This window comes from Neodiprion lecontei, chromosome 4 (assembly GCF_021901455.1).
Source record: "Neodiprion lecontei isolate iyNeoLeco1 chromosome 4, iyNeoLeco1.1, whole genome shotgun sequence".
NCBI classification, from domain to species: domain Eukaryota; kingdom Metazoa; phylum Arthropoda; class Insecta; order Hymenoptera; family Diprionidae; genus Neodiprion; species Neodiprion lecontei.
The window spans coordinates 34,426,807-34,452,982 of record NC_060263.1 but is presented as its reverse complement, the minus strand read 5'-3'; the positions used below and the strand labels follow the sequence as shown (position 1 = coordinate 34,452,982).

Sequence of the window (26,176 nt, the reverse complement as noted above, 5' to 3'; positions counted from 1 at the left end):
ATCGAAATGCCTGTTCAGCGGGTAATTTGAAAGGAAGGAAATGTGAAGAAAACTTCAAATTATCCACACAAAGGCTGATAAGATTTGTTACTGGTAAAAAAATTGTATAATTTATTCAAAGTGTAATTGTGTAACATTACATCGTTCATATCCTAAATCCGATTCCTTCCACAACTGCTTTTCTGCCTACTTCTGGTGAAGTCAATACAGACATGCGACTCTGAAAAGGACAAGTAACTGATTTTGAAAAAACATCCCAAAGAGTTATGATGACTGAAAGTACTTTGAAGTTTCAAGGCTAATTTTTAGTACTGAATATTTTGGTTAAATCATTGTCTATATGTTAATGACGTATACAAAATTAAGACACCGTCACTTCAATCCAGTGATTCTATAGACACACCTTTGGCTTTGGTTCTCTCGTATTCATGTACCCTATAATCATTGATTTCGTTGAATGGCTCCATAGTAGATCTCCAACAAATTGTTGGGGAGAATATTTAATCGCTATAGTCCCACCAAGCTTTTGGTCAAGTCCCGTTAAGAAAGGCGACTCTAAAATAGAAATGTACAACATTTAATTTTCCTAAATAATTGATTATTGACACGAAAAATTGCAGACATCAAGGATGCAATATCATGAAGTGTTACCAATGAAATCATTCTTCATCACATTGTGGAGTGCAGTGGTTGGGCAGTTGGAGCTTAAAATACCTTCAGCAATAGATCGAGCTAAAGTTGCAGAAATTAAGTGCTCTCCACATCCGGATGTACTAGTTGCTACTGAACAATCTAGGGAACCTCTCGCACTACGTGCCCATACGCCGCAACCCCAGACCGCGGCCTGAAAACACAAAACATAAAACTATCGACTAAACTCTTGAATTTGCCTGTGATGAATTCGGTAATATTGTATCAGTTTCACAACGGTTAAGATAGATAATGTTCAATTTCATTAAGATTTTAATTTTTTTGCCTGCCCAACTCTGCCGGGATGCTTTAAAATAATACCGCCACTGGAACATGCAGATGCAACATTTCCATCTGTATCAACGCATATGGCACCAACTGTATCCATTTTTTTAGTAATTTGCTAAAAAAAGAATATACGTCTTCTTAATTTAAGCTTTCTATACACAAATCTCTTCAGATACCAAAAGAATTTACCTCTTGTACATTTTCACAACTGAGAACTTTCCTCTTGTAGTGTTTATAGATCTTTAGAGCCTTGACAGAAATTAAGTCTTCCACAGACGTTGTTTGCAAACCTTTTTCTTTACCCCATAATTGCGCTCCATCTCCAACTAAGAAACTATAACATTATAACTAAGCATTTACACTTTTGTACACTTTAATTATCTCTGGTTTAAGAAATACCTATTAAACAAAATGTAAATCTTACCAACCTGGGGAAAATTCTACCATGTGTGAGATTGCCTGACTGCTGGTTACACAATAGCTTGGCAGCAGCGACTGGATTTTTTATGCCACCAACAGCTCCTACAGCTCCAAACTGTAGTGTTGAACCATCCATAACACTGGCGTCACATTCAACTTTTCCTTCAATTGTGAGATTTGATCCATAGCCAGCATTTGTCAATGGCGAATTTTCCAGTATAATTGTAGCCTCAACTACGGCATCCAACACATTTCCCCCAGATTTTAAAATACTGGCTGCCTGATAAGATGTGTTGCATTATTTGAATTTGAGAAATGAAGCTGGAGGAGTATATTATTTTTAAAATGAATATTTCACCTTTTTACATGCTACGCAGCAAAGTTTTTCATACTTTTCTTTCAGAGTAAGAGAATGTTGACCAGCACCTTAAAATTCATAGAAAACTGGATTTAACCATAATTTTTGAAAAATTATCCTAAATTAAAGGCGACGTATAACCTAGAAATTGGCACAGTGAGCAACGTTCTGTTTATTTATACGGCATTCAGGTCCGATAAAAATTATCATGATTAGTTTTATTAGATTTCTGTAAGAGTGGGAAACAATGTATGTATCAAAGCTTGACGGACGACTCACCGACATGTACTGCAATCAAACCGTTTCTGGAGCTGTCCATGTCCATGTGGTCTGCAATACTATTCGCAGCCATTAATTTCTCTGTAATTCTGTACGAACTAATAATTCAGTGATTACCAGGGTTATGTTTTCTTATTTTGATGTAGAACATAACGCAACAGCAGTATTCTACTGCACCATGTGTATAATGGATGGGTATATCACAGGGCAACAGCTGATGCATCTATTCCAATCACAATGCGTGGGACGCTAGAAATTATGCGCGCTTTTACAAACGACCTTCACAAGATGATTTTTATCGCTTTCAGCACCCATCAACTAATCGTGATTTAACGCTCTTATTATTGTATTTAAGTCATTTTTTTGAAAATTTCCACAGTGCCTTTCACTTTGACTTCATATCTGCATTTATTGTTTATTCAAAAATTGATATTATAACTTCAGGTCATGTTTCATGTGTAATATTTACCGAGGATCAGAGATGGAATGAAAAATAGTAGAAAAAATGTATGAACCCGAAATAAATAATAAAATCTTTTATTGATATTACTTCTGATACCTTAAATTCAAATAATTCTTCGATATTTTTATTACAACATTGCATGGAAAATTATTCATTACTCAACAGGACTTTTTCAGATTTCATCTTCAACATTTGGCCGTATTCAAATGTGTGAATAGGAAAATAATTCACATGAGTTGAAGAAGCGTGATACCACAAATGGGAGATCGATGTAGTACTTGGACTGTTCGCTTCTGTGCCATTCAAATTAATTTCTTCACTTTGGATTTTATTGAAGTAGCTAATTGTGTTGACTGAAGCTTTTACCATAAACGCTAATTACAAGATATAAGCATATGTTTCACCATCCCAATCTGCCTGCATTTTTATAGTTCGACAATATGAATAAAAATAATAATAACAAATTAACAATTGTCGATAGATAATATCTATTTACCATTTCAAGTTTTCATTACAATATTTCATTAATAATAATTGATAGTACCTTTGTTCAAGATTGCTGGGTACACAAGTAGTCAAACATGATTACATACACGTCGGAATTAGAGTTTTTTGTGTGGCTATCTATAGAGAGCATGAAGCAGAGAAAGAATACAATATTGTAATACAGTTATTCATCGGTTAAGACCTTAGATGATAATCATTAACAACAATAATAATAATGATAATAATAATAAATCATTATTTATCATATGGTATTCATTATAATATATCATCGTTATGTACAGGAACCTATATAAATGATGGAGCAGTTTGGGCAGTCTGTAAAGTTGACAGAATGAAGCAATTAATTAAATCATTCTATTGCTTTGGGGACGTGAAATGTTTGGATAAGAGCAGCTATGAGTTTGTATTCTGATTTCAAAGGCGATGCCATTGATGATGAATGTGGTATTACATACAAAAAGTATCGATCGAGAGATCATTATATCACATGACGCGCATAATACCTATTTAAATTACAATACATATCATTAGAAATATTACAGCTTGTATAACAGAAATATTTTCTAATTTGCGATATCATGAACCATTTTTAAAACTGTGAGTTATTGTAGAAATTAAAAGAAAATAATTCGGTCTCATATATTATGCATGAAAATTAATAGCTACAGTGTAAATACATAGTAGCGTTATATTATTTTTTTTTCAAATATTAACTTTTATTTCATCTAAATTTTTTACTTCAATAGTAAGTAGTTCAAGCAATACGTATTGTTCAATATTGCACAAGTTTACAACCCGCCGTCGGATTTTCAGTAATCCCTTGTCACCTTTGCAGACCTACGGATCACTGATCCATACTAAAATTATTATAACATAGTCATGACTTTATTTATTTTTATTTTTCTTGTCTCTACCGTAATCTTTTACGTAAATAATAAATACTTTCTTATACATTAGATTAGCGTGGAAATACCGCGTTGCTATAGGACAGTTATATTTGTGGAGTATCTTGTGGCTTTTGTAGGGATATGTTAGTAGCATTACGAACTGTATTATAATGGCTTAACATACTTATTTGGTTACAATCATCAATAAGTAGAGCAAAAAAATTTACATTATTCTAATAGCTCATGGGATTTGCATAAAAAAATAAGTATCTGTTAACTCAAGAAAAGTGAGAATTTCAAATAAAAGAAATGAAAAATGAAAAAGGTAAAAAATTATAATGTGCCGTAGGAAAATAATAAATTTCATTTGAAGTTCTTAGGGGCCATTCATTAATTACGTAAGGACGATTTTGGCAATTTTTGACCCCCCCTGCCCCATGTAAGGGCACATAAGATTTCTTGAACTCTCCCTCCCCGTCTTACGTAAGATTCTATCCAGTTTTTTTAAATAATTACAATAATATCAATAAACGGGAAAAATGTATAATGTTTATTTACAAGATTGAAAATGGATAAAAATGAACACGTTTAAGAATTGAAAATCTTAATAAGCAATAAAAATTTTTAAAATAAGGTGTAAATCCAATTGTATATTATAGAATGAAAAACGGCTATTCGGCATCGAAATGGAAGTAGATTTCTAATGATAAATTTCGACATATAAAATATTACGTAAGAATAAGTTTTACCCCCTCCCCAAGATAAGGGCATGTAGAGATTTTTTTACCCCCCCCCCCCCCCCCCCCCCGGCCCTTGCGTAATTAATGAATGGCCCCTTATTACACGGAATATCAATTTTTAATTGGCTGCTCTAACTTTTAGAATGGTATTATTTGAATATTTAAATCAAAATATGTTTCTTTTCGTCCACCTTATATAATATTATTATTATGATTATTATTATGATGTATATAATATGGGACAAATCGTTGTCTGTAAAACTTTAGTTTTAACCGTGTAACTCGGTACACAATCAATTTTATTAAAATGACTAGTTTTTAATAACCTTTCTTTTTTTTGTTTTTTTCACGTTGAATTTCTTCGATTATTAAAATAAATTTGATTGCTTGATATAGGTAATCGTAAATTGTTTTTTCACTACAAGAAAGTAATACGTCGTACACTTCGAATCTTACAGTTTATACATTTACACGAATCTTTGCTGCAACAAGCATAAAATGGGCAATTTTTTGTTTGAGAAAGCGAGATCAAGAAGGTTTATGGACATTTTAATTACTATCTCTACTTTATAAGTCAAGAAAAATATCTTTCCACACTTTCGTGACAATTTATGCAGTATCACTTGAAGCATTTTCTAAATTGGTGTATTTAATACTATAGTTCATTTCCGTCTATGCTCGTTCAACCGGGAAACATCTATTTGACTGATAGAAAATTTTGTAGTTTTAAAAATTATGTACAGTACAATTAGCACACCATTTCTCAAACATAAAATGCACGGATTCAGATCTCTAGCTCACAGCTCACTGTATGAACAGACATGTACGGTTGTGCTTTCGTTACAAGTTTTGATCCAAACTTTACACTATTTAATAACCGTTTAATTCCAATAAATTTGAACGGTGGGTTTTGCCAAGACTAGCACACTCGTCCAGGTCCGATAAATATTCTAAAATTATTTACTACAACATTTCCCCCCATATTTCTTATGCTGGGGTGGAGAGGGAGGGGGCGCTAAGAGTATAAAGCCAAGTGTGACAGATACCAGATTCAATTATGGAACTAGCTACCGTGTGTGTGTCCACTAGCTGAAATTTTTTTATTTCAGATCTAATTCATGTGTTAAGAGCTTTACCCTACGATTCAATGGTCTCTCGGATTATTACATTTCTGGACAATTTGCTATTGGTTTCATTGATATCCGTAATAAAGGAAATTATTCGAATAAGTGCACCCGTAACAAAGGTACGAGCAGTTTAACTTTTATCGTACGGTAGTAATACTATCTATCAATTCGTTTTAATTAATTTTTTTGGTAGTTTTTTGTCTTTTTTCCTAATATCCCTATCACTCTTTGGATTTTTATACTCTTCGGATACTTATAGACAGGCCACGTTATATCATGGATCAAGTATGTGAAGTGAAGAAAAATATATGTGTTATTGTTTCTCCATGTAACACTGTCTGTCACACCCTCTCAGACAGTGGACTCTTATTCAGTGAATTAATCGTTTCCGTACAGTGGAAATATGTACAATGTGCATTGATCTAAATGCTCCGATTATTCAAATATGTACTCGACCAATTGCTAGCTACATCGAGTGGTAATAATGAGTTTTACGAGAAACGAATTTTTTTAAGTAATGTCTAAATAGAATACGTGATAGTATACTATGTGAAATGAAGCATAATTCTCATATAAATATTCACTGAAGTTGATGAAAGAATTGTAATGCGTTCATAAATTAATGAAATCTAAAAAATGTAAAAGTAATATACATCTGTACAGTTAAATAAACTGTAAAGATTGAAAAAATGTTAAATAAAATTCATGATAGATACCACTTATATTTCTGTTACATCAGTTTCTTTTTTTCCCCCTCGAATATCATGTATTTTATGCAGTGGACCTATAAACGTAAATGAAATCAAAAATAGCTGCCACGTGGTACTGCAGGTCAGTCACCACTAAATATCATATATACACATTCCCAATTAGCAGAATTGCACGTAAAGCAAATCACTTTTCATACTGTGATGCCACTATACTGCAAATTTCACCTATTTCATCCACAAAGACATTTACCAGCTGAGTGTGACTCAGATTTACTGTGATTCGATTATGCAATAAACTTAGTTTACATTTTTCACTATTTATACACTGAAGAGAAGTTCACTTACAGTTGTATTCAAAACACTTAAATTCTTTCGTATTTTTCTTCATAAAAATTTGAAAGATAAATGTTTTACCTTCCTGAAACAATACTAACGGCGCTTGCTGTCTCCAAATGCGACGGAAATAAGATAAAATATATACCTCGAGATTATGACGCATTACACTGTCATATTTGCAATCCGATGTAACATAATGTTACATTGCGATTTACCTTTCGTCGATATTCCCCGGAGCCTTGAGACTGATCTAATGTCAACTGCTAGAAAATATTTAGGCTTTGTTTTTAATCTAATAAGGTATCACATTCCTGGTTGACCATGGGTACAACATTGCCATTCTTGATGTACATGAGGAATTCCGCGTTTTATCAAGTGAACCTCACGACTTTCTGCTGACTACCGTCGTATCTGGTACTGGCCTGTACCTGCGACACCTGAAACATACGAAATCGAAGAGTTTTTATTACTGAAGTATTAATGTTGAATTTTCAAATTTGTCAATATGCAAACCATAACAATTAATAAATACAAACTCAAAGATTACATAATTTTCACTTTTCAGCTGAACAAACTTATTTTTAACAATCTTTTGTATAAAATAAAATCGATGTCATGACTGTGCTTACAAAATGGGGGAAATAAACCATTATAAGTATTATGAGATACATGAACATATATTGCAATTTGTTAAAAAATAACCAAGCTTGAAAATTCGTTCACACGGAATTGTCTGTAATGTTCAGGAAACAGGGAAATACTGAGGTAAAGAATTGACAAACAGGTAGTTGATACACAAGATGACTTCTGCATATCAGGAATGGTGTAAGATGTTTCAATTACTTTAATATTCTTATTTCGAAAGTAGACATATAGTTGACAAATGAAAGGCAAATATCTTCGATTGTGATTACAAGAAATCAATGGAAGAAGAAAACTTTTAGTTGAGCAGTATTTGTAATTCAAATATCTAAAAAATCATTACCAATCAGACTGTACTTCATCATTCATATTCATAAGCAAGACATCATTTTGTGTACCAACTCCTAAGAGTTACAGTGTTTTAATACAGTTTTACATTACAGGAGTTTTAAAGAGTAACATAGTAGAGTTTACACAATATTTTGTGAAGTAGTGTTAGAACAATCTAAGCAAATAAGAAAAATCGACTTACAACTATCATCAATTGTATATTACTATCCTGATTCTAGTTACGAATAAAGAATTTAAACATTTATTCATCTTAAACCAGGTGCACACACTTCAGAACTGAACACCAGCGAGACAAATGCAATTCCAATACAGGTAGTTTAGAGCCCGAACCCACAAATGAAAATATACTGGGATACTGACACGACTATACTCCGTCTAATGGGTGAACGAACTTAGTCTATGTACAGGCTATCCAGTATCTCAAACTTTTAAGGTGACACTCCTTGCGTCCTCTACCCTATTATATCTAACCGAAATGAGCGAGTTTTCTTTTGATCGAGTCTTTGTTTTCTCGTTGGGCGGAGTATAAAAAATATACTGTAGAAGAACATTTGAAAAACTCACCAGCTAACAGTAATCTCCACTAGTTTTTTAACTCAAGAGATTTGTGTATGCAGACAGATGATGCACAGTAAAATGATGTGAAGGAGAAGTTAGATAGTTATTTGATTGACTTCATACCTAGCATTATTTTCAGCCCCATGAGGAGGCAGTGAGGTGGGTGGTGGCGGTGGTTGAGCATTTGGAGGTCCACTATGGTCGGATTCATTATCACTGCTTTCTTCACTTCGCTTTCCACCCTCCCCTAGTAAATACGATGGCACACCTCTAGCATATAGTTGCATGTGTGGTAATATCTCAGAAATTGGTCTGGGTCTATGTTGAGGTCTTTGAAAGTGCAGATTGAGTTGACTAGCATCAGTGACGTATTTCTCACTCAGCCTTCGACGACGGAGCGCAGGTGTACAACCAGTCAGGTTTTCTTCATCAGTTGAACTTGCGGAAGTTAAGAGAGTTTGGGTTGGCCGTGCGTCAGGCAACGTTACACATCGACGGAGTGCCGGAGCTTCTGCAGGTACTATCAAAGGTTTACCTTTGTTTGCTAAAAGGTGCTATCGTTAATAAAGCCAAGAAGCTAACTAAACAACAAAAATTCTTTGCAAAAAAAAAGGAAAATGATCGATTGGCAGTAATGTCAACTTCTGTGTGCTTCTTATGTTTTCTCTTTTTTCGCCAATATTCCATCGGGGCTTGAAAAGGATGATTAAAATGACAAACAAAATTTTCAAAGTAACAAACGATATTAATTGGTCAAATTAGAATGAGTGGTGCGATGAAATTAGTTTAAAGTAATTCAACTCACCACTATCTTTCTCTTTATGTTGACTTCCCACAGAAGGTTTTTCCATATCACTCCCAGTTCCGGATTTCGTAGTATTTACTGTATTATTTGACTCAGGTGTGGGTTCGGACAAAGAACATCGTGGACTTTTCACTGGCACTGGAATCTTGCTATGTGTACTATGTGGTCTACTTGGAGTTTCTTTTTCTTTTGCCTTTTCCCTTTCCTTCGCTCTCTTCTTTTCCTTCTCTTTCTCAACATCCTTATCTTTTTCTGTCTCTATCTCTTTTTCTATTTCTATTTCTTTCTCCTTAATTTCTTTAAGTTCTCGAACCGAAACAGCATTGGGTAAGGTATTTGATGTGGTAGCCGCAGAAGCGCCTCCATTCGAAATATTATTAATAGCTGCGTGATTTTCTGCTGCGTCAAAATATATAGATGGATCTTCAGGTCCGGGATTTGGACTGGCTGGACTGCCGGCTGTGCCATTTGTTAATTTTTCTGTTTTAGCAAGAATAAATTTTTTCAATAAATGCCCGTATACTTGACAGATAGCACATTTTTTTTACACAAAAGATAATTTAACAAGATGTAAATTTCTGAATTGGCTTTTCTTTCAGGTAAACTAAAGCAATTCATTAATTTCAAATATTTTAACACATTGATGTTTTTGATTCGTAAACCACATAGACATCACTTGATGATGATTCGATGCAGACCCATTCAAAATTCTAAAGCAAATTTGAATAAAGATTCAAACATTTGTTATCGCGTATATATTTTTAAAACAAAGGGTGATTCACTGACTTTGTAAAGGTTCCTTGTCAGCTCTCGTTTGTACGATTGTGGCCCCTCCCGTTGCATCTACGACCCTGATTTCAAGCCTTCCAGCAACCGCTTGTTCTTCGTCGTCAGCACCTGGCGTGGTTGGCACTGTATTTGGCGGTGAAAACGTAACTGCTGGTACACTAGCCCTTCGGACTGGTATAATTTCTTTCGGATCATCGCGACGTGCTGCAATATTTCTCATCACATCAACCTCGTACAATAGATCATCGAATGCTGCTTGTTGCACCTGATAGAAAAATTTAGACTGAAGATTGGCCAAATAGGTACACACAAAGAATTCAAAAAAAATCAAGTTTTGTCCTTCACATACCAATGGTGCTTCTAAGTCATAACGGATATTGCATGCCATCACCGGCATACTCCAAGCACGAGGCAATGCTCCTTGAAGTTCTGGATATTTTTCAATCCCGGCAATGTTTAGACATCTGTGAGGTGCTGGAGGCCGTGGTGAATCTTCACTGATTCTAGATAAAGCTGCTTGTCCTGTGAGTGCAATCTGCTGTTGAGTCGTTGCTGGTGTGACAGATGCTGCTGGCGTAGCTTGGACTTTTGTGTCCTGAGAACCCCCTGTCACTGTAGCAGTAGCTACGACTTCACTAACAGCTGTGGACTGCACATTTGTCTTCTTACTCAACTAATCAGTATGTCGTTTTATTATCGTTTCAGGGGACAGATATTGCAAAGCTTGAATTTCTGACTAGATCTGAGATGTGGAGACATGTTCAATGAGAAACTATTACTCCAAAGTCCTTGACATGCATTTTTGCAGATCCGAATCGAAAATATTTATCAGACGACTAGACATGGGCACTGTTTCTCAATTGACTTACGAATTTGTTTTTCTAGATTAAATTTTACAGTAACAGGAATTTCTTTAATCACCCTTAATCTAATTTCAGTTTGTTTTTTTTTTCATTACTAATATTAATGCCTGTGTTCCATAATTGATCATCTAAATTTCAGCAGTAACTTTGAAAATGTTCGTGATAAAAGTTAAAGGCAGATAAGCTATTGTTTATTCGGTTAGTTATTTTACTGATTTTCAACATCATTATAAGAGTGCTTCAACTGTCAAATATATAATTTATTCAACTGCATTATGTAGAAATCAAGCTATCACTTATTCTTGCACTTTTTACCTCATTTTGATCATATATGGTTACTTGTCAGAATATTTAAAGCTCATTCAATCTTCCGTTATGAAGCTACTAGAATATTTTGAATATTATAGCCCACTTAACATGAAGAATAATTATAACTGATTTGATATGAAAGTATTCTAAAACGCAGGATTCCAATACACATGGAACTAGCCCATTGGAGAAGTTAATAATCTGTATAACTACTGATTCAACTCTAGAACAGGCCATTGCCCCAAGAAAATGAGCTTATTTTTTAAGTATTGTCAATTGTATCAATGATGGTCCATTATGGTTGTGTTTTATCACCTAAATATATTAAGATTATTATTATGAACACCTAAACAAATTAATACTAAAGTGGCCATATACATCACATAAAATGGTAATAATCAACTAGATCATTTTAAAGCGTGTATATCAGTCCTTGGTTTAGATAATAAAAATAATTTAAGTCAGGAGTAAAGGTTATTGAATTAAGCTATCGCAATCAAACAGTTTCTAACACAAAACTGAACTATAAGAATATAAAAAGCGGTATATTTCTGAAGCAAAGAGAAAGCCACCAACTATCCATAACGTAAAACCAAAAAAATCTGCATTCGCTGCAATCCATCAGACGAATCCATCTCAGTTCAGGTAGCCCGGAAATCATAATGGTACAGAATTGTTCGAAGCTGGAATATGCTGTTTTCTGTGACAAAAAAGAGACTCGTATTTTCTTGTTTGGCTGAAAATAAATTTCCCACGAAATTATGCCCGTTCGAATATTTACACGCCTGATACAGATGTTCTAATAATACGAACGCATTTTTTCTACAACACACTCTATCTCTGGAACAAATTAACATGATTGAAACTTTTTCGTCTCATTTATTTGTTCTGAAGTTTTTAGCATTCTTTCAGAGCCTATAAGCTGGAAGATTTTCAAAAATTAGCCACATTGCGTCCCTTTTTCGAAAATTTGAAAAAATTGATCTTCTAAAAACTCCATCTTTTTTTCTATTTCATTTCAGACAATATACGGTGTGATATGCATCATATATCCTATAAGTTTCATTGATAATACGACACCACTTCGTATGAAAAAACTAAATTCCTACATTCTAATAAAATTCTCTTAATACCTACTCTTAATATTTTTGTATTAATACAGATCACTGTGAGTTTCTGATACAAGAAAAATTATACCAGAAACTTGTTCCAGCTATATCTGTATTGCTGAAGGAATAGATAATCAAACAACGTACCAGGTCGGAATTCTAGACCATATTTCTATTTAGTCAGCCTACCAAAGGGTCTAAAGCGAAACATTGAAGAACTTTGTAATTGAGAATTTATTTCAGTACAAAAGACATTAGAACGCAGGAATTTGGTTTTTTTTAGTAGTGTCAATGAAACGTATAGGATATGTGAGGCATATCACTCCGCATATTGTGCGAAATGTAAAAGAAAAAAAAGATGAAGTTTTGAGAAAATCAATTTTTTCAAATTTTCGAAAAAAGGAAGCAATGTTGCTAATTTTTTAAAATCTTCCAGTTGCTTTATAGGCTTTGAAAGAATGCTAAAAACTTCACTACAAACAAATGAGACCAGAAAGTTGCAATTATGTTAATTCGTTCCGAAGATATAGCGCATTGAAGAAAAAATTTGTTCGTTTTACTAAAACATCTGTAACAGGAGCGTAAATATGCAAATGGCCATAATTTCGTCGGAAATTTTTTTCAGCCAGACCGGAAAATACGTGTCTTTTTTTTTACATGAGAAAACAACATATTCCAGTTTAGCTGGGTTATAGATTTTCGGACAATCCATTTTGGCCTTGTCTCCCCAATGCGAAATAGATTCGGTCAGCTGGTGATGCTGTTCTGATTTGGAATACATTCTGGCAAAGCCATATTCTTGTTGAAACTAAATGAAGTACGGAAAGTAGAAGGCAATGCGAATATCTAATGCTTAAGCGTTGGTGGTCAGGGCGTGGGTTGGCAGAACATCAGCAGATGCTAGGTGGCAAGTGAGGGTGTCGATACAGGCCAGACGTGGCTAGAATATCAAATATCGACAAAGGTCAATAATCATATTTCGTAACAATGTTGAATGAAATTTGAAATGAAATGTTAAACAAAGTTATTGTTTCACAACGATGTAGCAAATTATGATAGACTTAATACCATGTCATAAGCGCAGAAGTTTCGAATATGAGAATTGCATGATAACGCTTTTATTTACAAAATTATATGAAAATTTCAATGAAACCTTGATTTATTTTCAATCATGACAGTACTTTGGTAAAAAAAACAAAAGAAACCTTACAGAATTGTGATGAATTAGTTAATTATTAATACGATAATAGGTTTCTTAGTTATAATAAAATTTAAATGTTTATCGACCAGCAAAACGGATGTGTTACGATAGGCACGGAATATGGGAATTTTGTGGATTAAAAACTGAACGTTGTTGTGAAACATTTCACATAGGAATTCTCGAGCTGAAACTCTCGAGAACAAAAGCAAAATTCAAAAAAACATGCTCAATTGGATTCTACTCGCGTCTGACCCTTGGAGTAAGAAACTAAGCATATGAGACAAATGAATACCTGTGGAACTAAAGAGGGTGGATTAGTGCCCTTGTGCTCGGGACTTTGTAAATTTTCTCCTTTCCATTCATTGTCAGTTTCCTCTGAATCATCAAACTGTGATTTCCACTGTGAGGCAAGCGTTAATCCTCCACCGCCTCTAGTTACTTGCTGCAGTGCTGAAACATTGTCGTCGTCTATTTGCGCAAATTGTGTTATTGAACAATCGCGTGTTGCTGCACGACCCCCTCTATTTGATTGTCTACCATCTGTCCGTCTTCTTGGCTCTCTTCGCAGAGGTTCTCTTTGCTCAGTCACCTAAAATTAGCCAGCATACATAATATTACAAAATTTGATAGGATGCGTTCGTCTTTTCAACTTTAGGCTTCTCTGCTTTCAGTCAAGCGGGAAAGTTTATTATAATTATCCCCAAAAATGATAAGCTGAATTTTCACTTGTTCTCCATGTTCTGTGGTCTACAAAATCGCTTCTGAAAATATCTTAAGAACGAAATAATAGATTTTGATTATTGTGATCACAACCCATGCGGTTTTTGCCAAGTTTTAGAACTGATTAGATTTCGAGCAAAATCAGCCAAGACATTCTGAGCTATTTGTGTAAACAATACTAGTCCTTTTGACCAATCGATTATCCGACGCGTTTTACTTCTTCTAGAGGAATGGTTTCTTTTATTTTTAATTTCATCAATATCACACTTACGGGACTTTGGTTTCCCACTTGTTTAACATGAGTTCCGTCGTACGAACAGTACGATGCATCTACTTCAGTTTGTATCCTAGGAGTAGTAGCATCACCCGGTGCTGTTTCCGGAGTACCCTGATTCCCAAGTTCTTGAACTTGAACTCTCAAGCAAGCAAAAGTAGCACCGCTAGCGGATTTTCGAAGTGGAGTGGAAGTATTGGCAACATTTTTGGGACGAGGAACTTCAGAAGCGGAACGAGCAGATGTCATTAACGCATCTCCTTCATTGTCCACTTGTTTTTCTGTAGGAGCTGCTTGTACTTGTGGTTCGACAGCCATGGATACCGCTCGCCTCTTCCATATTGAGCCTTCAAAATCCATATATTTTTTTACAGATCACGTCTACTATGAAATATCGTAAAAAATCGATAATGCTGATTGTACGTTAGTGGTCTTATACATGGAATACAAATGAAACATTTTTGCAAGTTTTGATATATCAAACAGTCTGCATGGTTTTGTTCAGTTGATATTTCAAAGTAAGTTATAGCCAATGAGTAAAATAAATCTTCAGAGTGATTAAGTAGTAAATGTCATGTAATTGAGTTTAATCACCAAGATGCCAGTGGGAATAACTTGTTATTATATGGAAGTATTGATCAGATACCCGAAATAGCATGTTACCTAGGCATTAGTATCATCTGTACCTGTTCGCGATACTTTTGACATTGCCCTTATAACAGAAAATGCTTAGCAACTGATTAGACTTCCAGTAAATCAAATGTTAGAGAGTTAGGATGATCAAAGCTCCTTGGTCAATTTTTATAAGGAAAATTCAAAATACGCCGTTGCCTATAAATAAATGTAAATACTGGGCATAAATTAAAGTTGAATATCCGTTACCTTGTACTGGAGACGTAACAGCTGCCTGTTGAGCATCTTGTTGATGTGTGTTGTCTGTCACTGGTATTGTAGCATTGCAATTTTTATCTCTAATACCCAGATTGCTAAGGGCTGGAATTAATGAAACTGTTGATTCCTCAATTCCTCGTTGCCGTATTTTTCTATACGCACTTTCATAGTCAAATTGAGCCTGTTTATAAACAGAAAGAATAACATTGTACAATAAAGCAGCTGATAAACGAGTTCTTTGATGTATTGATTTCACGTATGCTAATTAAACTGAAATTACGGAATGAATAAAGTTTATTTCTTAAACAGACTCACATCCAGCTCCTTTCTATTATCTGGTTCCATGTTTTCTTGATTATTTGTGTCAAGGTTTGGTATTGTCGGTGCCTGATTAGTTGTTGCAGCCGTAGGAGGTGCTGGTGGGATTGTCGCAGTAGGCAATGATCTAGTGGATGGTAAGTTTTGTTCTGCTATCCCGGGTTTTTCCCAATCATAAGGGTCTTTTTCTTTCACGCCTCTACGTTTCATACAGCGATCGAACAAACCAGCCAGCATTGAATAATTTGGTTTGTCTACGTATTCCAGACTCTGCAAACGGTTTTTATGATATTACAGGATTGAGAATAATTCCGTATTTTTCAAGTTTAATATCTATCTTTCACTGTTACAAAATAATGTTTTTAGCAATCGATAGTTTTTGAATTTCGTGGTCACATCTTTTACCTGCTTAAAAGTCATACTTATATCTAGAAAGTGAAATGATTCAATCGTTCAAAATAGGATGTTATTATTTTTAAACAGAAAAGTGGTACTTTCTAGATCACTTAACTGACGTTTGAAACTAATACTTTAAAGAAAACCTTGGTCCATTCATATAGTAGGCCATTTGAACTTGGACCAAATATTCTTCCTCACTTGTCAATATGTTCTCATTCATGAACAGCAGTAAAGAAAAAAAAAGTTACCAACAAAACTAATAGTCTTTATCACAAAAAAAAAAATAAAAATTATAAATACAATCAGTTCAGTTTATACTTTCATACACAATCCAATTTTCACATTAAATGGTCCGCAACAAAGCTCATGTGCTCACTTGCGAAAAATCTAGTCATAATTTCTCATTTTCTGTTAATATTCTGTTTTCTAACTGTTTCTTTGAAATTTTTTGTCTTCATTTCTCAAATACCCTAGTGACCTAAAATTGTTTTAAATATATTTGGAGATATGCCAGGGCTAATTCGTCTGGTGAAATAAAAATTTCAAACTCACCACACAATAAATAAGCATATCACGTCAATTGATACGTGGAAATATGTTAAATAACTAATACGATATCTTACTAGTGGAAATAAGAGCGAGTAGGAAATTCTCCTCCATAATCATCAAAAATCATTGAAATACAAAGAACAATTCTCTTTAAGTACAAGATTGAGCTTCTAGTTTCCTAATAAACTATTTTAAAGTTGTGTTGGCCAGTTGAAGCAGGTATTCTTGGATGAAAAAATACATAGTCATCCACGTCTATTGATTTTGTTATTTCCATAGCAGAATTGCTATTGTAATGATAAATATTAATAAATACCTGGATGTGTTCCAAGAAAACACGGAGATCAGAAGGAAGGTGCCTGAGAAGAAGAGTATGGTCGTATTTTTCTTTCATAAGACCGACCTGAAGTCAAATTGATTTCCAAATTTTAGTTAATAACATGAATGTACTAAAGGCTTCGATCGTTTCTGAACCGAACTGTAGGATATATGAGGGTATCAAACAGTGCAAGCTGCTTCACAAAATGACATTACCTGTTCTTTATCTTTTATTTTACGCCAGGGTAGTTGCCCATTGACGAACTCAACCAGCATGTAGAAAAGTGACCACAAATCATCGTGCCTTCCCATCTCTTTGTTCCTGTGGGCATTAACGGAAGCATATCTCACAGTTCCCCTGAATCCAGCTGCCACGCGCGGAGCACGAACTTCTCCTGTGCCGGTAGTGAATTGTCGTGCCAAGCCAAAGTCCAACATATATACGCGCCTCGACGTGTAAGGATGACGACCAATTGAAAAATTAGACTGTAAGCATAACGGAAAATCTTGTAACAGAAATGAGATAGGATGGACGGATTCATTAGAAAAAAAAAAAAATCGAACAAAAAATTCAACAATCTCGAGTAGATTTTGAACAGTTTTAAATCCTATTCATCACAGTTAGGATATACAAAACATTGTTCGTTCCAATTTCCTGTTGAGTATGTATGTTATCGTACTACCATTCATGTATCTGAGGATGAGAAATGGTTACTATATGCTTGGCAATTGATTTGGCGTCAGACCAATGGCAAGTGTTGAAACGTACGTATGTACATTTCAAAATGAATCGAATATAGTACAGTTGTGTGTAAACTACATTTTGCAATGAGACAAGGATGCCTTCATGCCTAAGAACACCATTGCATACTAGCCAAATTAGCACATTACTTCCTACAACTTTATTGTCCTTGATTCAATCGTGCTCTGCTTACTTGTATCGTACTTTTAAATGTTTAATCTAGCATAGTGCATTTACTATTGTCATTTATTCATTGTTGCATAATATAACTTCTTATATGTAACTTTAGAAACATATAATCTCAGATTTCAAATACAGAGTGAAACTTTTTCACGCCTGGCATTATCACCTGTATTAGCCTGTCACATCAAAAAAGTGACACTTGAATCTTTAGTTAAAACTTGTGAATGTCAAAATTTTGTATCAGTATAAAGCTATCGTGAGATATGCTGTTTGTGGGTTAGTAGTAAATGGTTAATTTGGAGAGAAATAGCAACAGTCATATAGCATAGAATTATTCATTTAAGTAACAATGACTCACTGGTTTAATGTCTCTGTGTAGGAAGCCCACTTGATGAATGCTCTCAATGGCTTTCAGTATCTGCAAGCCCAATCGCAACGTTGTGGAAAGCGAAAATGCACCTTTGGGCTGTGCTCGTCGTAGTTCGGCTAGATTTCTTCCTTGTAACTGCATCACTACGTAATTAAATCTGTCATTACGACCGCATCCTATGAATCGACAAACGTGTTCTCTACCTGCAATTCAGACGAAACAATAAAAATATAACAATTAATCTTTGAAACGTATATAATCCGTGTAAGATATGCATAAACACTTCTTTTAAGAGATGCAAGTTAGTGATTGAATGATATATGCACATAAAACAATTGCAGCCAGCCACATAAGTTACCTTGCAACTTTTTAAGAACGGCCACTTCCATTTTAAGAACTTGCTTCGGCTGGCGTGCAGATTCTACTTTCAGAGCAACTTGTTCCTTCGTGACCAAATCTAGACCCTCGTAGATTTCACCAAACCCACCACCACCTATTTTCTTCAGCTGTTTAGGAAATGGAAAATATACAAGTGCATCAAAGAATGTTATTTTCACTCAATTATCGAGCTGTTAAAGATTCCCCAAAATCGAACAACCTACCAAAAATGGTGTTATGCACATTTCAACAAATGACTATTTTATAATCAGGCAATTCTCACAATCTATTCGTGATTTTCTTTCTATTTGTATTTTCTTTAACGAACAAGAATAATTGCCAAACAGCTATAAGGTAATATTGAATTTATTTAAGTGAATGCAAAATAATAAACGATATAATGTCATGTGATCAGATTCAAGAATGAAAGCCAAAATCCAAAGTGTAACAATGAAAGACCTACTCAAATGACAAAGAGATTATTTTAAATCAATTGTGAGAACATTTGACCCACATACATGCCAGGCAGCCATCCAAGGTCAAGATTCTTTAGTGGAAGAATTGGAAAATTGCCTAATTACACCATCCCGCTATAGATTTGCCATAAAATTAAGCTTGCAGTGTAAAAAAAAAAAATGGTTTCTACTCAACTTTCGTACTATTATAACTTTTATTGGTATTTGTATTTGAAAAAAATGGGTAACAATCATACAAAGATTATCTCCAACGATATTTTATATGTTCTGTGACAGTCAAAAATTGAACTCAAATATTTTATAGTTTCTCACTAATATTTATATAATTGGTACGAAATACTTCTTGATAGCTTTAATTTAGTTTCATACCCGTTTCCAACTTTATCTGAATTTAGAAAAGCACAAGGCTAGTGTTGAACCATGAAAATTCAAAATTTAAATTTTCAATATAAATGGTTTAAAATCGAAAAGAAATACGAATAATTATCTGAATCTTAGTAAACTGTTGCAACAATTCAGGGAAATAGTTTTGAGTACAATCATTAACTGTTTGTTCAACCTTTCTTGGGAAGATAAGCAATGGATAATATTGAGTGAAGTTCAACAAACGCAATGTTGAAAAGAAACTCACAAACCATGTTAAAAGTACATTGAGATAAGGAAACTCTGCCACCTAAATGACCTAAACTGTCCCAGTGTTATCACTTATCAGCAACATTTCATACCCTTGATAGAAAAAAATGAAATGCCAATAACTGCAGGTAATAATAGCAGGGATTAGAATGACCCTTCCTGAGTTTTGGATGGTCTATCAAGTATACCGAAAGACGGTAGTAAAATTTCATTGCTAGTTTTTATCTCTTTCTACCGCTTTGATTAGAAAATAAATAAAAATTTCGTCACAATATTGCTAAAATAAAACCTACCGGGGAAAAGATGTTGAAATAAAATTAAGCCAAAAACTTATCGACCCTTTAATGACAGAAATAATGCACAGAGATACTTGTGTCATGAATTTAAAATATACTGGATGTGATATTTACCATGTGGAGAAAATGCATTGAAACGGGTAAAGAGTCAAAAAAAGAGGATAAAAAAGAATTATCAGTGTTCAGGAACGTGGGTAGGTAGGTATAAACATTGACAATAAGAGTAGCAGAAGGGGAAAAGAGAAACTGATAACTAGAGATAATTGACAGCTTGTAAGTGCGGATTACTCACAACTTTCCATCGTTCTTTGACCACATGGCCGGGCTGCAACAAATCGACACTAGTCATGGTGATGTTGTTGTTCTGATCTGTACTCTCGTCGCCTACATGCCTTAACACCAGCTTCCCAGGGTGATTTGGATGCCTGTAAAAGGGGTATTAAACTCACTGGAAATCAGAGCCAGTCGGCTAACTTATACTATCGATGAAAATCGGCGATCAAGGGTTGTCAAATATTTACTACCGGGGTTAATAGACACGCCCTACGAGCCGCACGCCAAGGATTTCGACTTAAAAGTCATACGGGAAAATTGGTCAATACGCGCCCCGCGCTAGGCAGCCATGATTGCGTGCAGGCAAAGGGTGCAGCCAGGACAAGGGGTGCCTTTAGCCCCCCCTCCGACCCCGCCGCCGCCTGACCCGGCGACAGCAGCAGCAGCAAACAGGGAGATAACCGGAGATAGCGATACGAATCTACGAGTTGTTTCACGTGAAACAGATTTAATGTAGTTTAACGTCGACGAGGGTTTCTTTTGTCTTTCTCTTATTTACTGGCGGTAACACTTAGCGCCGCGAAGTAGGAGACGGAACAACACCCCCGGTCTCCCCGAAGTTCCTGAGAAATATTCGTCGAACCCCCCACGCGTACTACACCGATCCAAATATAATGACATTTTATTTTTACTAGAGGAAAAATGTCGTCTGCTAGGCGCTGACGGCGAGCGGTTATATCTTCGCAGTCTTGTTGTCGAATCGAATATTTGCCATTCTGTTGCTATTAACAAAATTCACCGGTCCAACACACACTTTTTAACAATCGAATCTACACTATCGCTCTCCAACGGATCGAATTTTTATACGACATACACTAGATACTCACTAATTTTGCAAAGAAATCCGTATAATGTCGATTTTACGGCCATTTTCTTTCCACATTCGGCTCGTCGCGCTTAACACCGTTGGATGGTGCTGAGGTTCCGCGATCGATGCGGCGGCGCCTTTCGAGTTATATCGAACATTCCTCCGAATTGGTCTCCGCGCGAGATTTGAGCGCAATCTGAGTGCGTGAATTTGTCACGCTACTGGTTCTTTCCGCTCGGCTAACTTAGCAATTGATTAAATACCCTGTCTTGAGCTACGCGAGGAGAAGGGGTATCAGCTGATTGGTCAAAACTCCGGGAAAGTGTAAGACACGACGCTTCGGCGCTTGTGTCAGGTTCGTTGACTCGACTTTGTCTCTGCTCGCGCGATATCACGTATTTTTATGATTCTTGGCAAACCACGGGAAGATCCCAGCCATTTCATACGTATACCTACTAAAGTATGCCGGCTGCTACCGAAAAACTGACAAACTTATTAGAGCGTACTCTTGTTTCTTTTTCTTTTCACCCACAGGACGTATGATCCACTACAGAGACGACACGCACTAATTCACGAGACGAAATGGGTACATACATTTCTATATGTTCGTGTATTTTTCATTTATTTTATCGTAAAATTGCACACTCGCCCGTATCATAATTGAAATTTGGTAACTATGTCGCATGCTCACTTAAATAATCTGATTAATTCAAATACAAACAATATTCTTTTTACAAATTCGAACGAATTACAACAGGCTTATAGAATTGTTACATATGCGTAATCGAACATCAATTCTCGTCTGATGTTATAATTCTGGCAACAATTTTCGGCAGTCAAACCAAAACTATTTCTGCAGTACGGTACCTATATCGGTATACCTGTATATGTATACCGATACTTCACTCGAGTTTCTCAGCTGTTGTCTCGAGGGGAAAGATGTTACGTCAATTTATTAATGAGATACCATAAATCAGAGATTGTACTTTTATCTTCAGGTATAAAAGAAAACGTTGAAGAAAGAAGAGAATGCCAACCTTTATAGTCGCATGGAAATCGCATTGCATAGATATACGCTATTATAAATGATCAAAGCCTGTACACGCGATTCAACACGTAATTTACTGGGAAAATATACTATCCACGATAAATGGTCGCAAAAATAATCACGTGACTGACTTAACGATATTCCATAACTACATATAGGATAAAGAAGTGTGAAAAATAGATAGTCTTCCGAGAAGCTTACTAAATTCTTTGTACGATTGTTGAATCATGATTTACACTTTTATGCGTCAATACTGGGGGTCTAAATTCCGTTGCGTTTCCCTGGTTAATCAGTTGTTTGTGAGAATAGCCTTGAAAATGTATGGTAAACGTTAAAATATCTGTTTACGAGACAAGCTGCTTGAATCGGCCCCAAGTGAGATCAATACGCAATGGCAAAGCGACTATCTGATCGTATAAACCTTAGATTTAATTGATGAGACGTCAGGTATTCAAATTACTAGTTCCGCGTGCTTATGTCGTCTGAATACTCCACGGTTTACATCAATTTTAATATTTATTAGGGTGCATTTGGGTGAAGTCGACCGATCTGATCATGGTCAAGTACGACCCACATAGCTAATAAATTTACAATGTTTATGTTCCTGATTATTACAGCTATTAACTCATAAATTTGCACCGAAGGTTAATCATGATGCGTTTGTTGCCGTGTTATTGAATGTTCGTAAAGATCATACTATAATGGCTTCTACTTATAGGTATGTGTGTGTACTTTGAAATTCAATACAGCGGAAGAAGAAAAAAATGTAAATTCATCAGTGGGAAGGGTGTAGGTATAAAATTTTTGTGCTTGAAATCAGCTATTCCCGATTTACGTAACGTTCAAATAAATGATTACACACTATTCTATATAACTATACGACGCACCCACAACCAAATTATTTTCCGTTTTTTTGAAACAACTATTTTTAACCGAACGTCGGCCTGTTTATGATTCCCAGCAACCAGCTCTAAGCCGACATTCTTTTTTAAATACTCTATCACTCATCGAATCCCTGTATATACAGGGAATTCTGAGATCGCGGTTGAGGCGGAAACGAACGTTTCAAAATTTATATAGCAAAGAAACTAACTGGATGAAAAAATAGGGTAAGATATGAAAATCAGTATTATGATTGCTGGCAAAATAATCGATTAAATTCCAGAACATTTAATCTTATACAACTTAAAGTATTATAACAAATCAATTAATGAGCAGCGTTAATAAGGCCAAGCTCATTTCCGTGACCGTGGGAATTGATCTACGGTATTGCGCGGACGTACGTTAAAAACGTAGGGGGATAAGCTAACGAAGAAAAACTTTGCCTTGACCTGAATTACGGACACATTAGAAAAAACGAGAGGAAAACGAGCACAATGCATACCTATATAACCAGGCTTCCTTTCTTTGAGAAAAATCCTAGACCGCTCTTAAAGCTACACATATATTTACCATTAGTCAGATTATCAGCAGGCTGACAGAAATAGTAACACTTTCAAGCGATACGTTGAACATTGTTTGACTAACTTTGTTTCCAACATTCTATTAGATGCTTTCAATTTTGGTATTTTCAACAATTAACCTGCCAGCTTTGGATTATCAGTAAAAAAGATTTGGGTACGTAATATTATTTCCCGTAAGTTATAGAATGTTTTTTTTTTTTTTGAACACAAGCCACATCTCCTGCATGTAATATACCTACTTGTAATGTAGTGTCTTTTTGTGTCTGCGTGTCGACCGTACGATTCACGCGTTTGAGTACAAACAGCGGCCGAAATTGTTTCGCGCGCGAGCTGCAAGCTGGAAGTTTAAAAAACGCCGGTTGGGTTAGCAACCTGCGATACTTCCATGCTATTTTTGAAAACACCGTTGTTGATTCGGGCGCTGATTCGATTTTCCCTGTTTCCGTCTATTCTATTATATCTCGTATTCTATTGTTGGATGCTACATTTTATTTTCGACGTATTTTTTCTTTGCTCTTGTTGTCAAAAGAATGACATAAGATGCAGGGAATGACGTCACATGGTATGTTGGTAACGTGAACTCAGTAATTCAATATTCATTAAATTCACGTTGAACTTGTACAACGTCCAAAAATTACCAAGTGCTTTCCGCTAATGCATTGTCCAAAGGTGATCGAGCCCACGTTCAGCCTTCAACGCAACATGCATAACTTATCCACTCAAATATTCTGTTTATCGTTGTACAAGTTCCGCAAAATTAGTCAAATTATAAATTAATCTGAAGTCTCGATATTCCGTTGAATCTTATTTTCCATGTATTTTTGAAATCGGTTTTGATATCTACAGATCTTGTGTTTGTCGTTTGCTAACTGGCAACGAACTCTTAACTTAACGAATCGTGTCGGTTGTCGCACACGTGCAGGTACAAATCTAAAAATGGATGCCTTTCTTTTGTACTTGGGGAAAATTGGTCAAATAAACGTTCAGGATCTCGGTAATGGATCATTCGACTTACATTATCTGCACCGTTTGTTCGAACATTGCCGGGCTAATAAGGCGTGATAAACTACTAACTCGTAATGTACTATAATTGACCTGCCATATTGAAAGCTAAATTTTGTGTGCATACAAGCCGAATGTACTAGTAACCCATGTAACAAATGCGGCTTATTGTCGCAATATGTTTGACTTGGATTTGGATGGATTTCAAGGAAAGCGTCGGGCTTCTCAGACGTCAGTAAGAGTTGCAAGACAAAAAAAGAAACCCAATAAATCTCGCGAATGTAGCAGCGCGTAAAATGAAAGTGTTGTAAGCCCGCTAAGAGCGGTTTATAACATTATATGCATGTCTCCGTAACGCAAACTTTATACGAAAACTTATTCTCCAAAAGTTCAAGCTCAATTAACTCAAAACAGAAATGATGGATAGTTCCCACTCCTTATCATGATCACACCGTGGATAAACAAAAAGACTTATAAAATGAAAGTACCGATCCACTTTAAAAATTTTCGACATCATTGTGTGGAGAACGAAGAAACGAAACATAGAACGCTAAGTATGAAAAATTCGGGGTAAATTTCCTACTGGTTGTATAAATGTAGTCAAGGGATGGATCTTGTAGGCGCCAAATTCAAATATCGCAAAAGATCGACACATCGTCTCACTGACGATATTCGATCATCTTTAGGCCAGCTTACACGCTGCTTTGAAGGTAACAACTTTCGGTAAGTTGAAATATCGATCAGAATAACTTGTTTGCAGCACTTAAGGTCATACTTGAAACGAGGTGAGGATAATTAGCGTCCAAAAAGCGGTCAAGCTGCACACAGTAGAGCGCGCTGATTATTATCACAACACGAGAATATTATAACAATTATCAATATCAGATGCGGCACGTGCGTTTTACTTTTGATTGCGAACGGAGACGTACCACTTCATATCTCGCGTCCGATATTCCGTGCGTCGTCCGACCACCACAAGGACGGAAAATTAGTAACAGGTAAGTATGGAGGTTGAAAATCCAGCAACAAGAGCTGGCTGTGGTCGTTCACCGCTGTGGTCCTTAGCACACTGATGCCAACTTATTCACTCCTCACGTTCAGCGACGGATGTTGCTGATCTTGGCGCGAGCCAAAACTGAACCTTCACGTTCCTCTGAGGCCGCACGCAATGCAACCCAACCGATTCGCAAGCCCCCCTCCCTCCCTGAAACTATCCACGTCCGGGACTCGAAAATGCTAGTTTACAATGGCAGTTGGGCTCTTATGGCTTATATTAAACGCCCTGGATTGTCAGACGCAAAAATAAACTGACCGACCGCTGCACCGAAATGAATGTTGTTCAACAAAGTTGGGCTCAATTCGAGCATCTTCCGAAATTTGACCCAACCGACATTTCACTCTTCATCTACTTCCGTTTGATATTCTCATGTGCAATATATTCATTCGTGATTCCCATTGTTACTCAGCTAAATCTTTGCCGCACACTGTCAGAAAATTCACGGTGTCAATAAAAGTCCACACCAATTAGTGTAAAATTAAACAC

The 26,176-nt window shown here is 35.7% G+C and overlaps 2 protein-coding genes across 10 annotated transcripts; both read right to left on the bottom strand.

Moving 5' to 3' along the window:
- Positions 1–87: 87 nt before the first annotated feature.
- LOC107222660 (threonine aspartase 1) lies at positions 88–2,323 on the bottom strand. Of its 2 annotated transcripts, XM_046736419.1 has the most exons (8): positions 2,036–2,323; positions 1,757–1,824; positions 1,407–1,678; positions 1,168–1,312; positions 977–1,093; positions 652–844; positions 404–555; positions 88–220 (listed from the first exon to the last, which is right to left on the bottom strand). In XM_046736419.1, the coding sequence occupies exons 1-8, from the start codon at positions 2,106–2,108 to the stop codon at positions 146–148; spliced, it is 1,095 nt and encodes a 364-aa protein (XP_046592375.1). In that variant the 5' UTR covers positions 2,109–2,323; the 3' UTR covers positions 88–145. The 2 variants fall into 2 exon arrangements, with proteins under 2 accessions (XP_046592375.1, XP_015517594.1); XM_015662108.2 differs by lacking the exon at positions 977–1,093.
- Positions 2,324–2,969: 646 nt separating this feature from the next.
- On the bottom strand, positions 2,970–25,753 carry LOC107222661 (tau-tubulin kinase homolog Asator). 8 transcript variants are annotated; one of them, XM_046736411.1, is made up of 15 exons: positions 25,563–25,752; positions 20,272–20,404; positions 18,555–18,702; positions 18,185–18,399; positions 17,118–17,387; positions 16,900–16,986; positions 15,633–15,905; positions 15,309–15,498; positions 14,424–14,773; positions 13,725–14,021; positions 10,300–10,623; positions 9,948–10,215; positions 9,162–9,641; positions 8,480–8,900; positions 2,970–7,242 (listed from the first exon to the last, which is right to left on the bottom strand). In XM_046736411.1, the coding sequence occupies exons 1-15, from the start codon at positions 25,568–25,570 to the stop codon at positions 7,188–7,190; spliced, it is 3,519 nt and encodes a 1,172-aa protein (XP_046592367.1). In that variant the 5' UTR covers positions 25,571–25,752; the 3' UTR covers positions 2,970–7,187. The 8 variants fall into 8 exon arrangements, with proteins under 8 accessions (XP_046592367.1, XP_046592368.1, XP_046592369.1 ...); XM_046736412.1 differs by having other exon boundaries at positions 8,480–8,876; XM_046736413.1 differs by having other exon boundaries at positions 8,480–8,867.
- Positions 25,754–26,176: the final 423 nt, after the last annotated feature.

Bases quoted from the DNA above. Each gene is read 5' to 3' on its own strand.
- LOC107222661 (XM_046736411.1), bottom strand. The intron at 15,906-16,899 runs GTATTTATTAAT...AACCGTTTGCAG, and splicing joins TTTTCTTGGAACACATCCAG to AGTCTGGAATACGTAGACAA. The intron at 10,624-13,724 runs GTATTCATTTGT...CATACTGATTAG, and splicing joins CACCCTCTTTAGTTCCACAG to TTGAGTAAGAAGACAAATGT.
- LOC107222660 (XM_046736419.1), bottom strand. From the start codon at position 2,108: ATGGCTGCGAATAGTATTGCAGACCACATGGACATGGACAGCTCCAGA. The intron at 1,313-1,406 runs GTTGGTAAGATT...ATAATGTTATAG, and splicing joins CATGGTAGAATTTTCCCCAG to TTTCTTAGTTGGAGATGGAG. The intron at 556-651 runs GTAACACTTCAT...TTTCTATTTTAG, and splicing joins GATGAAGAATGATTTCATTG to AGTCGCCTTTCTTAACGGGA.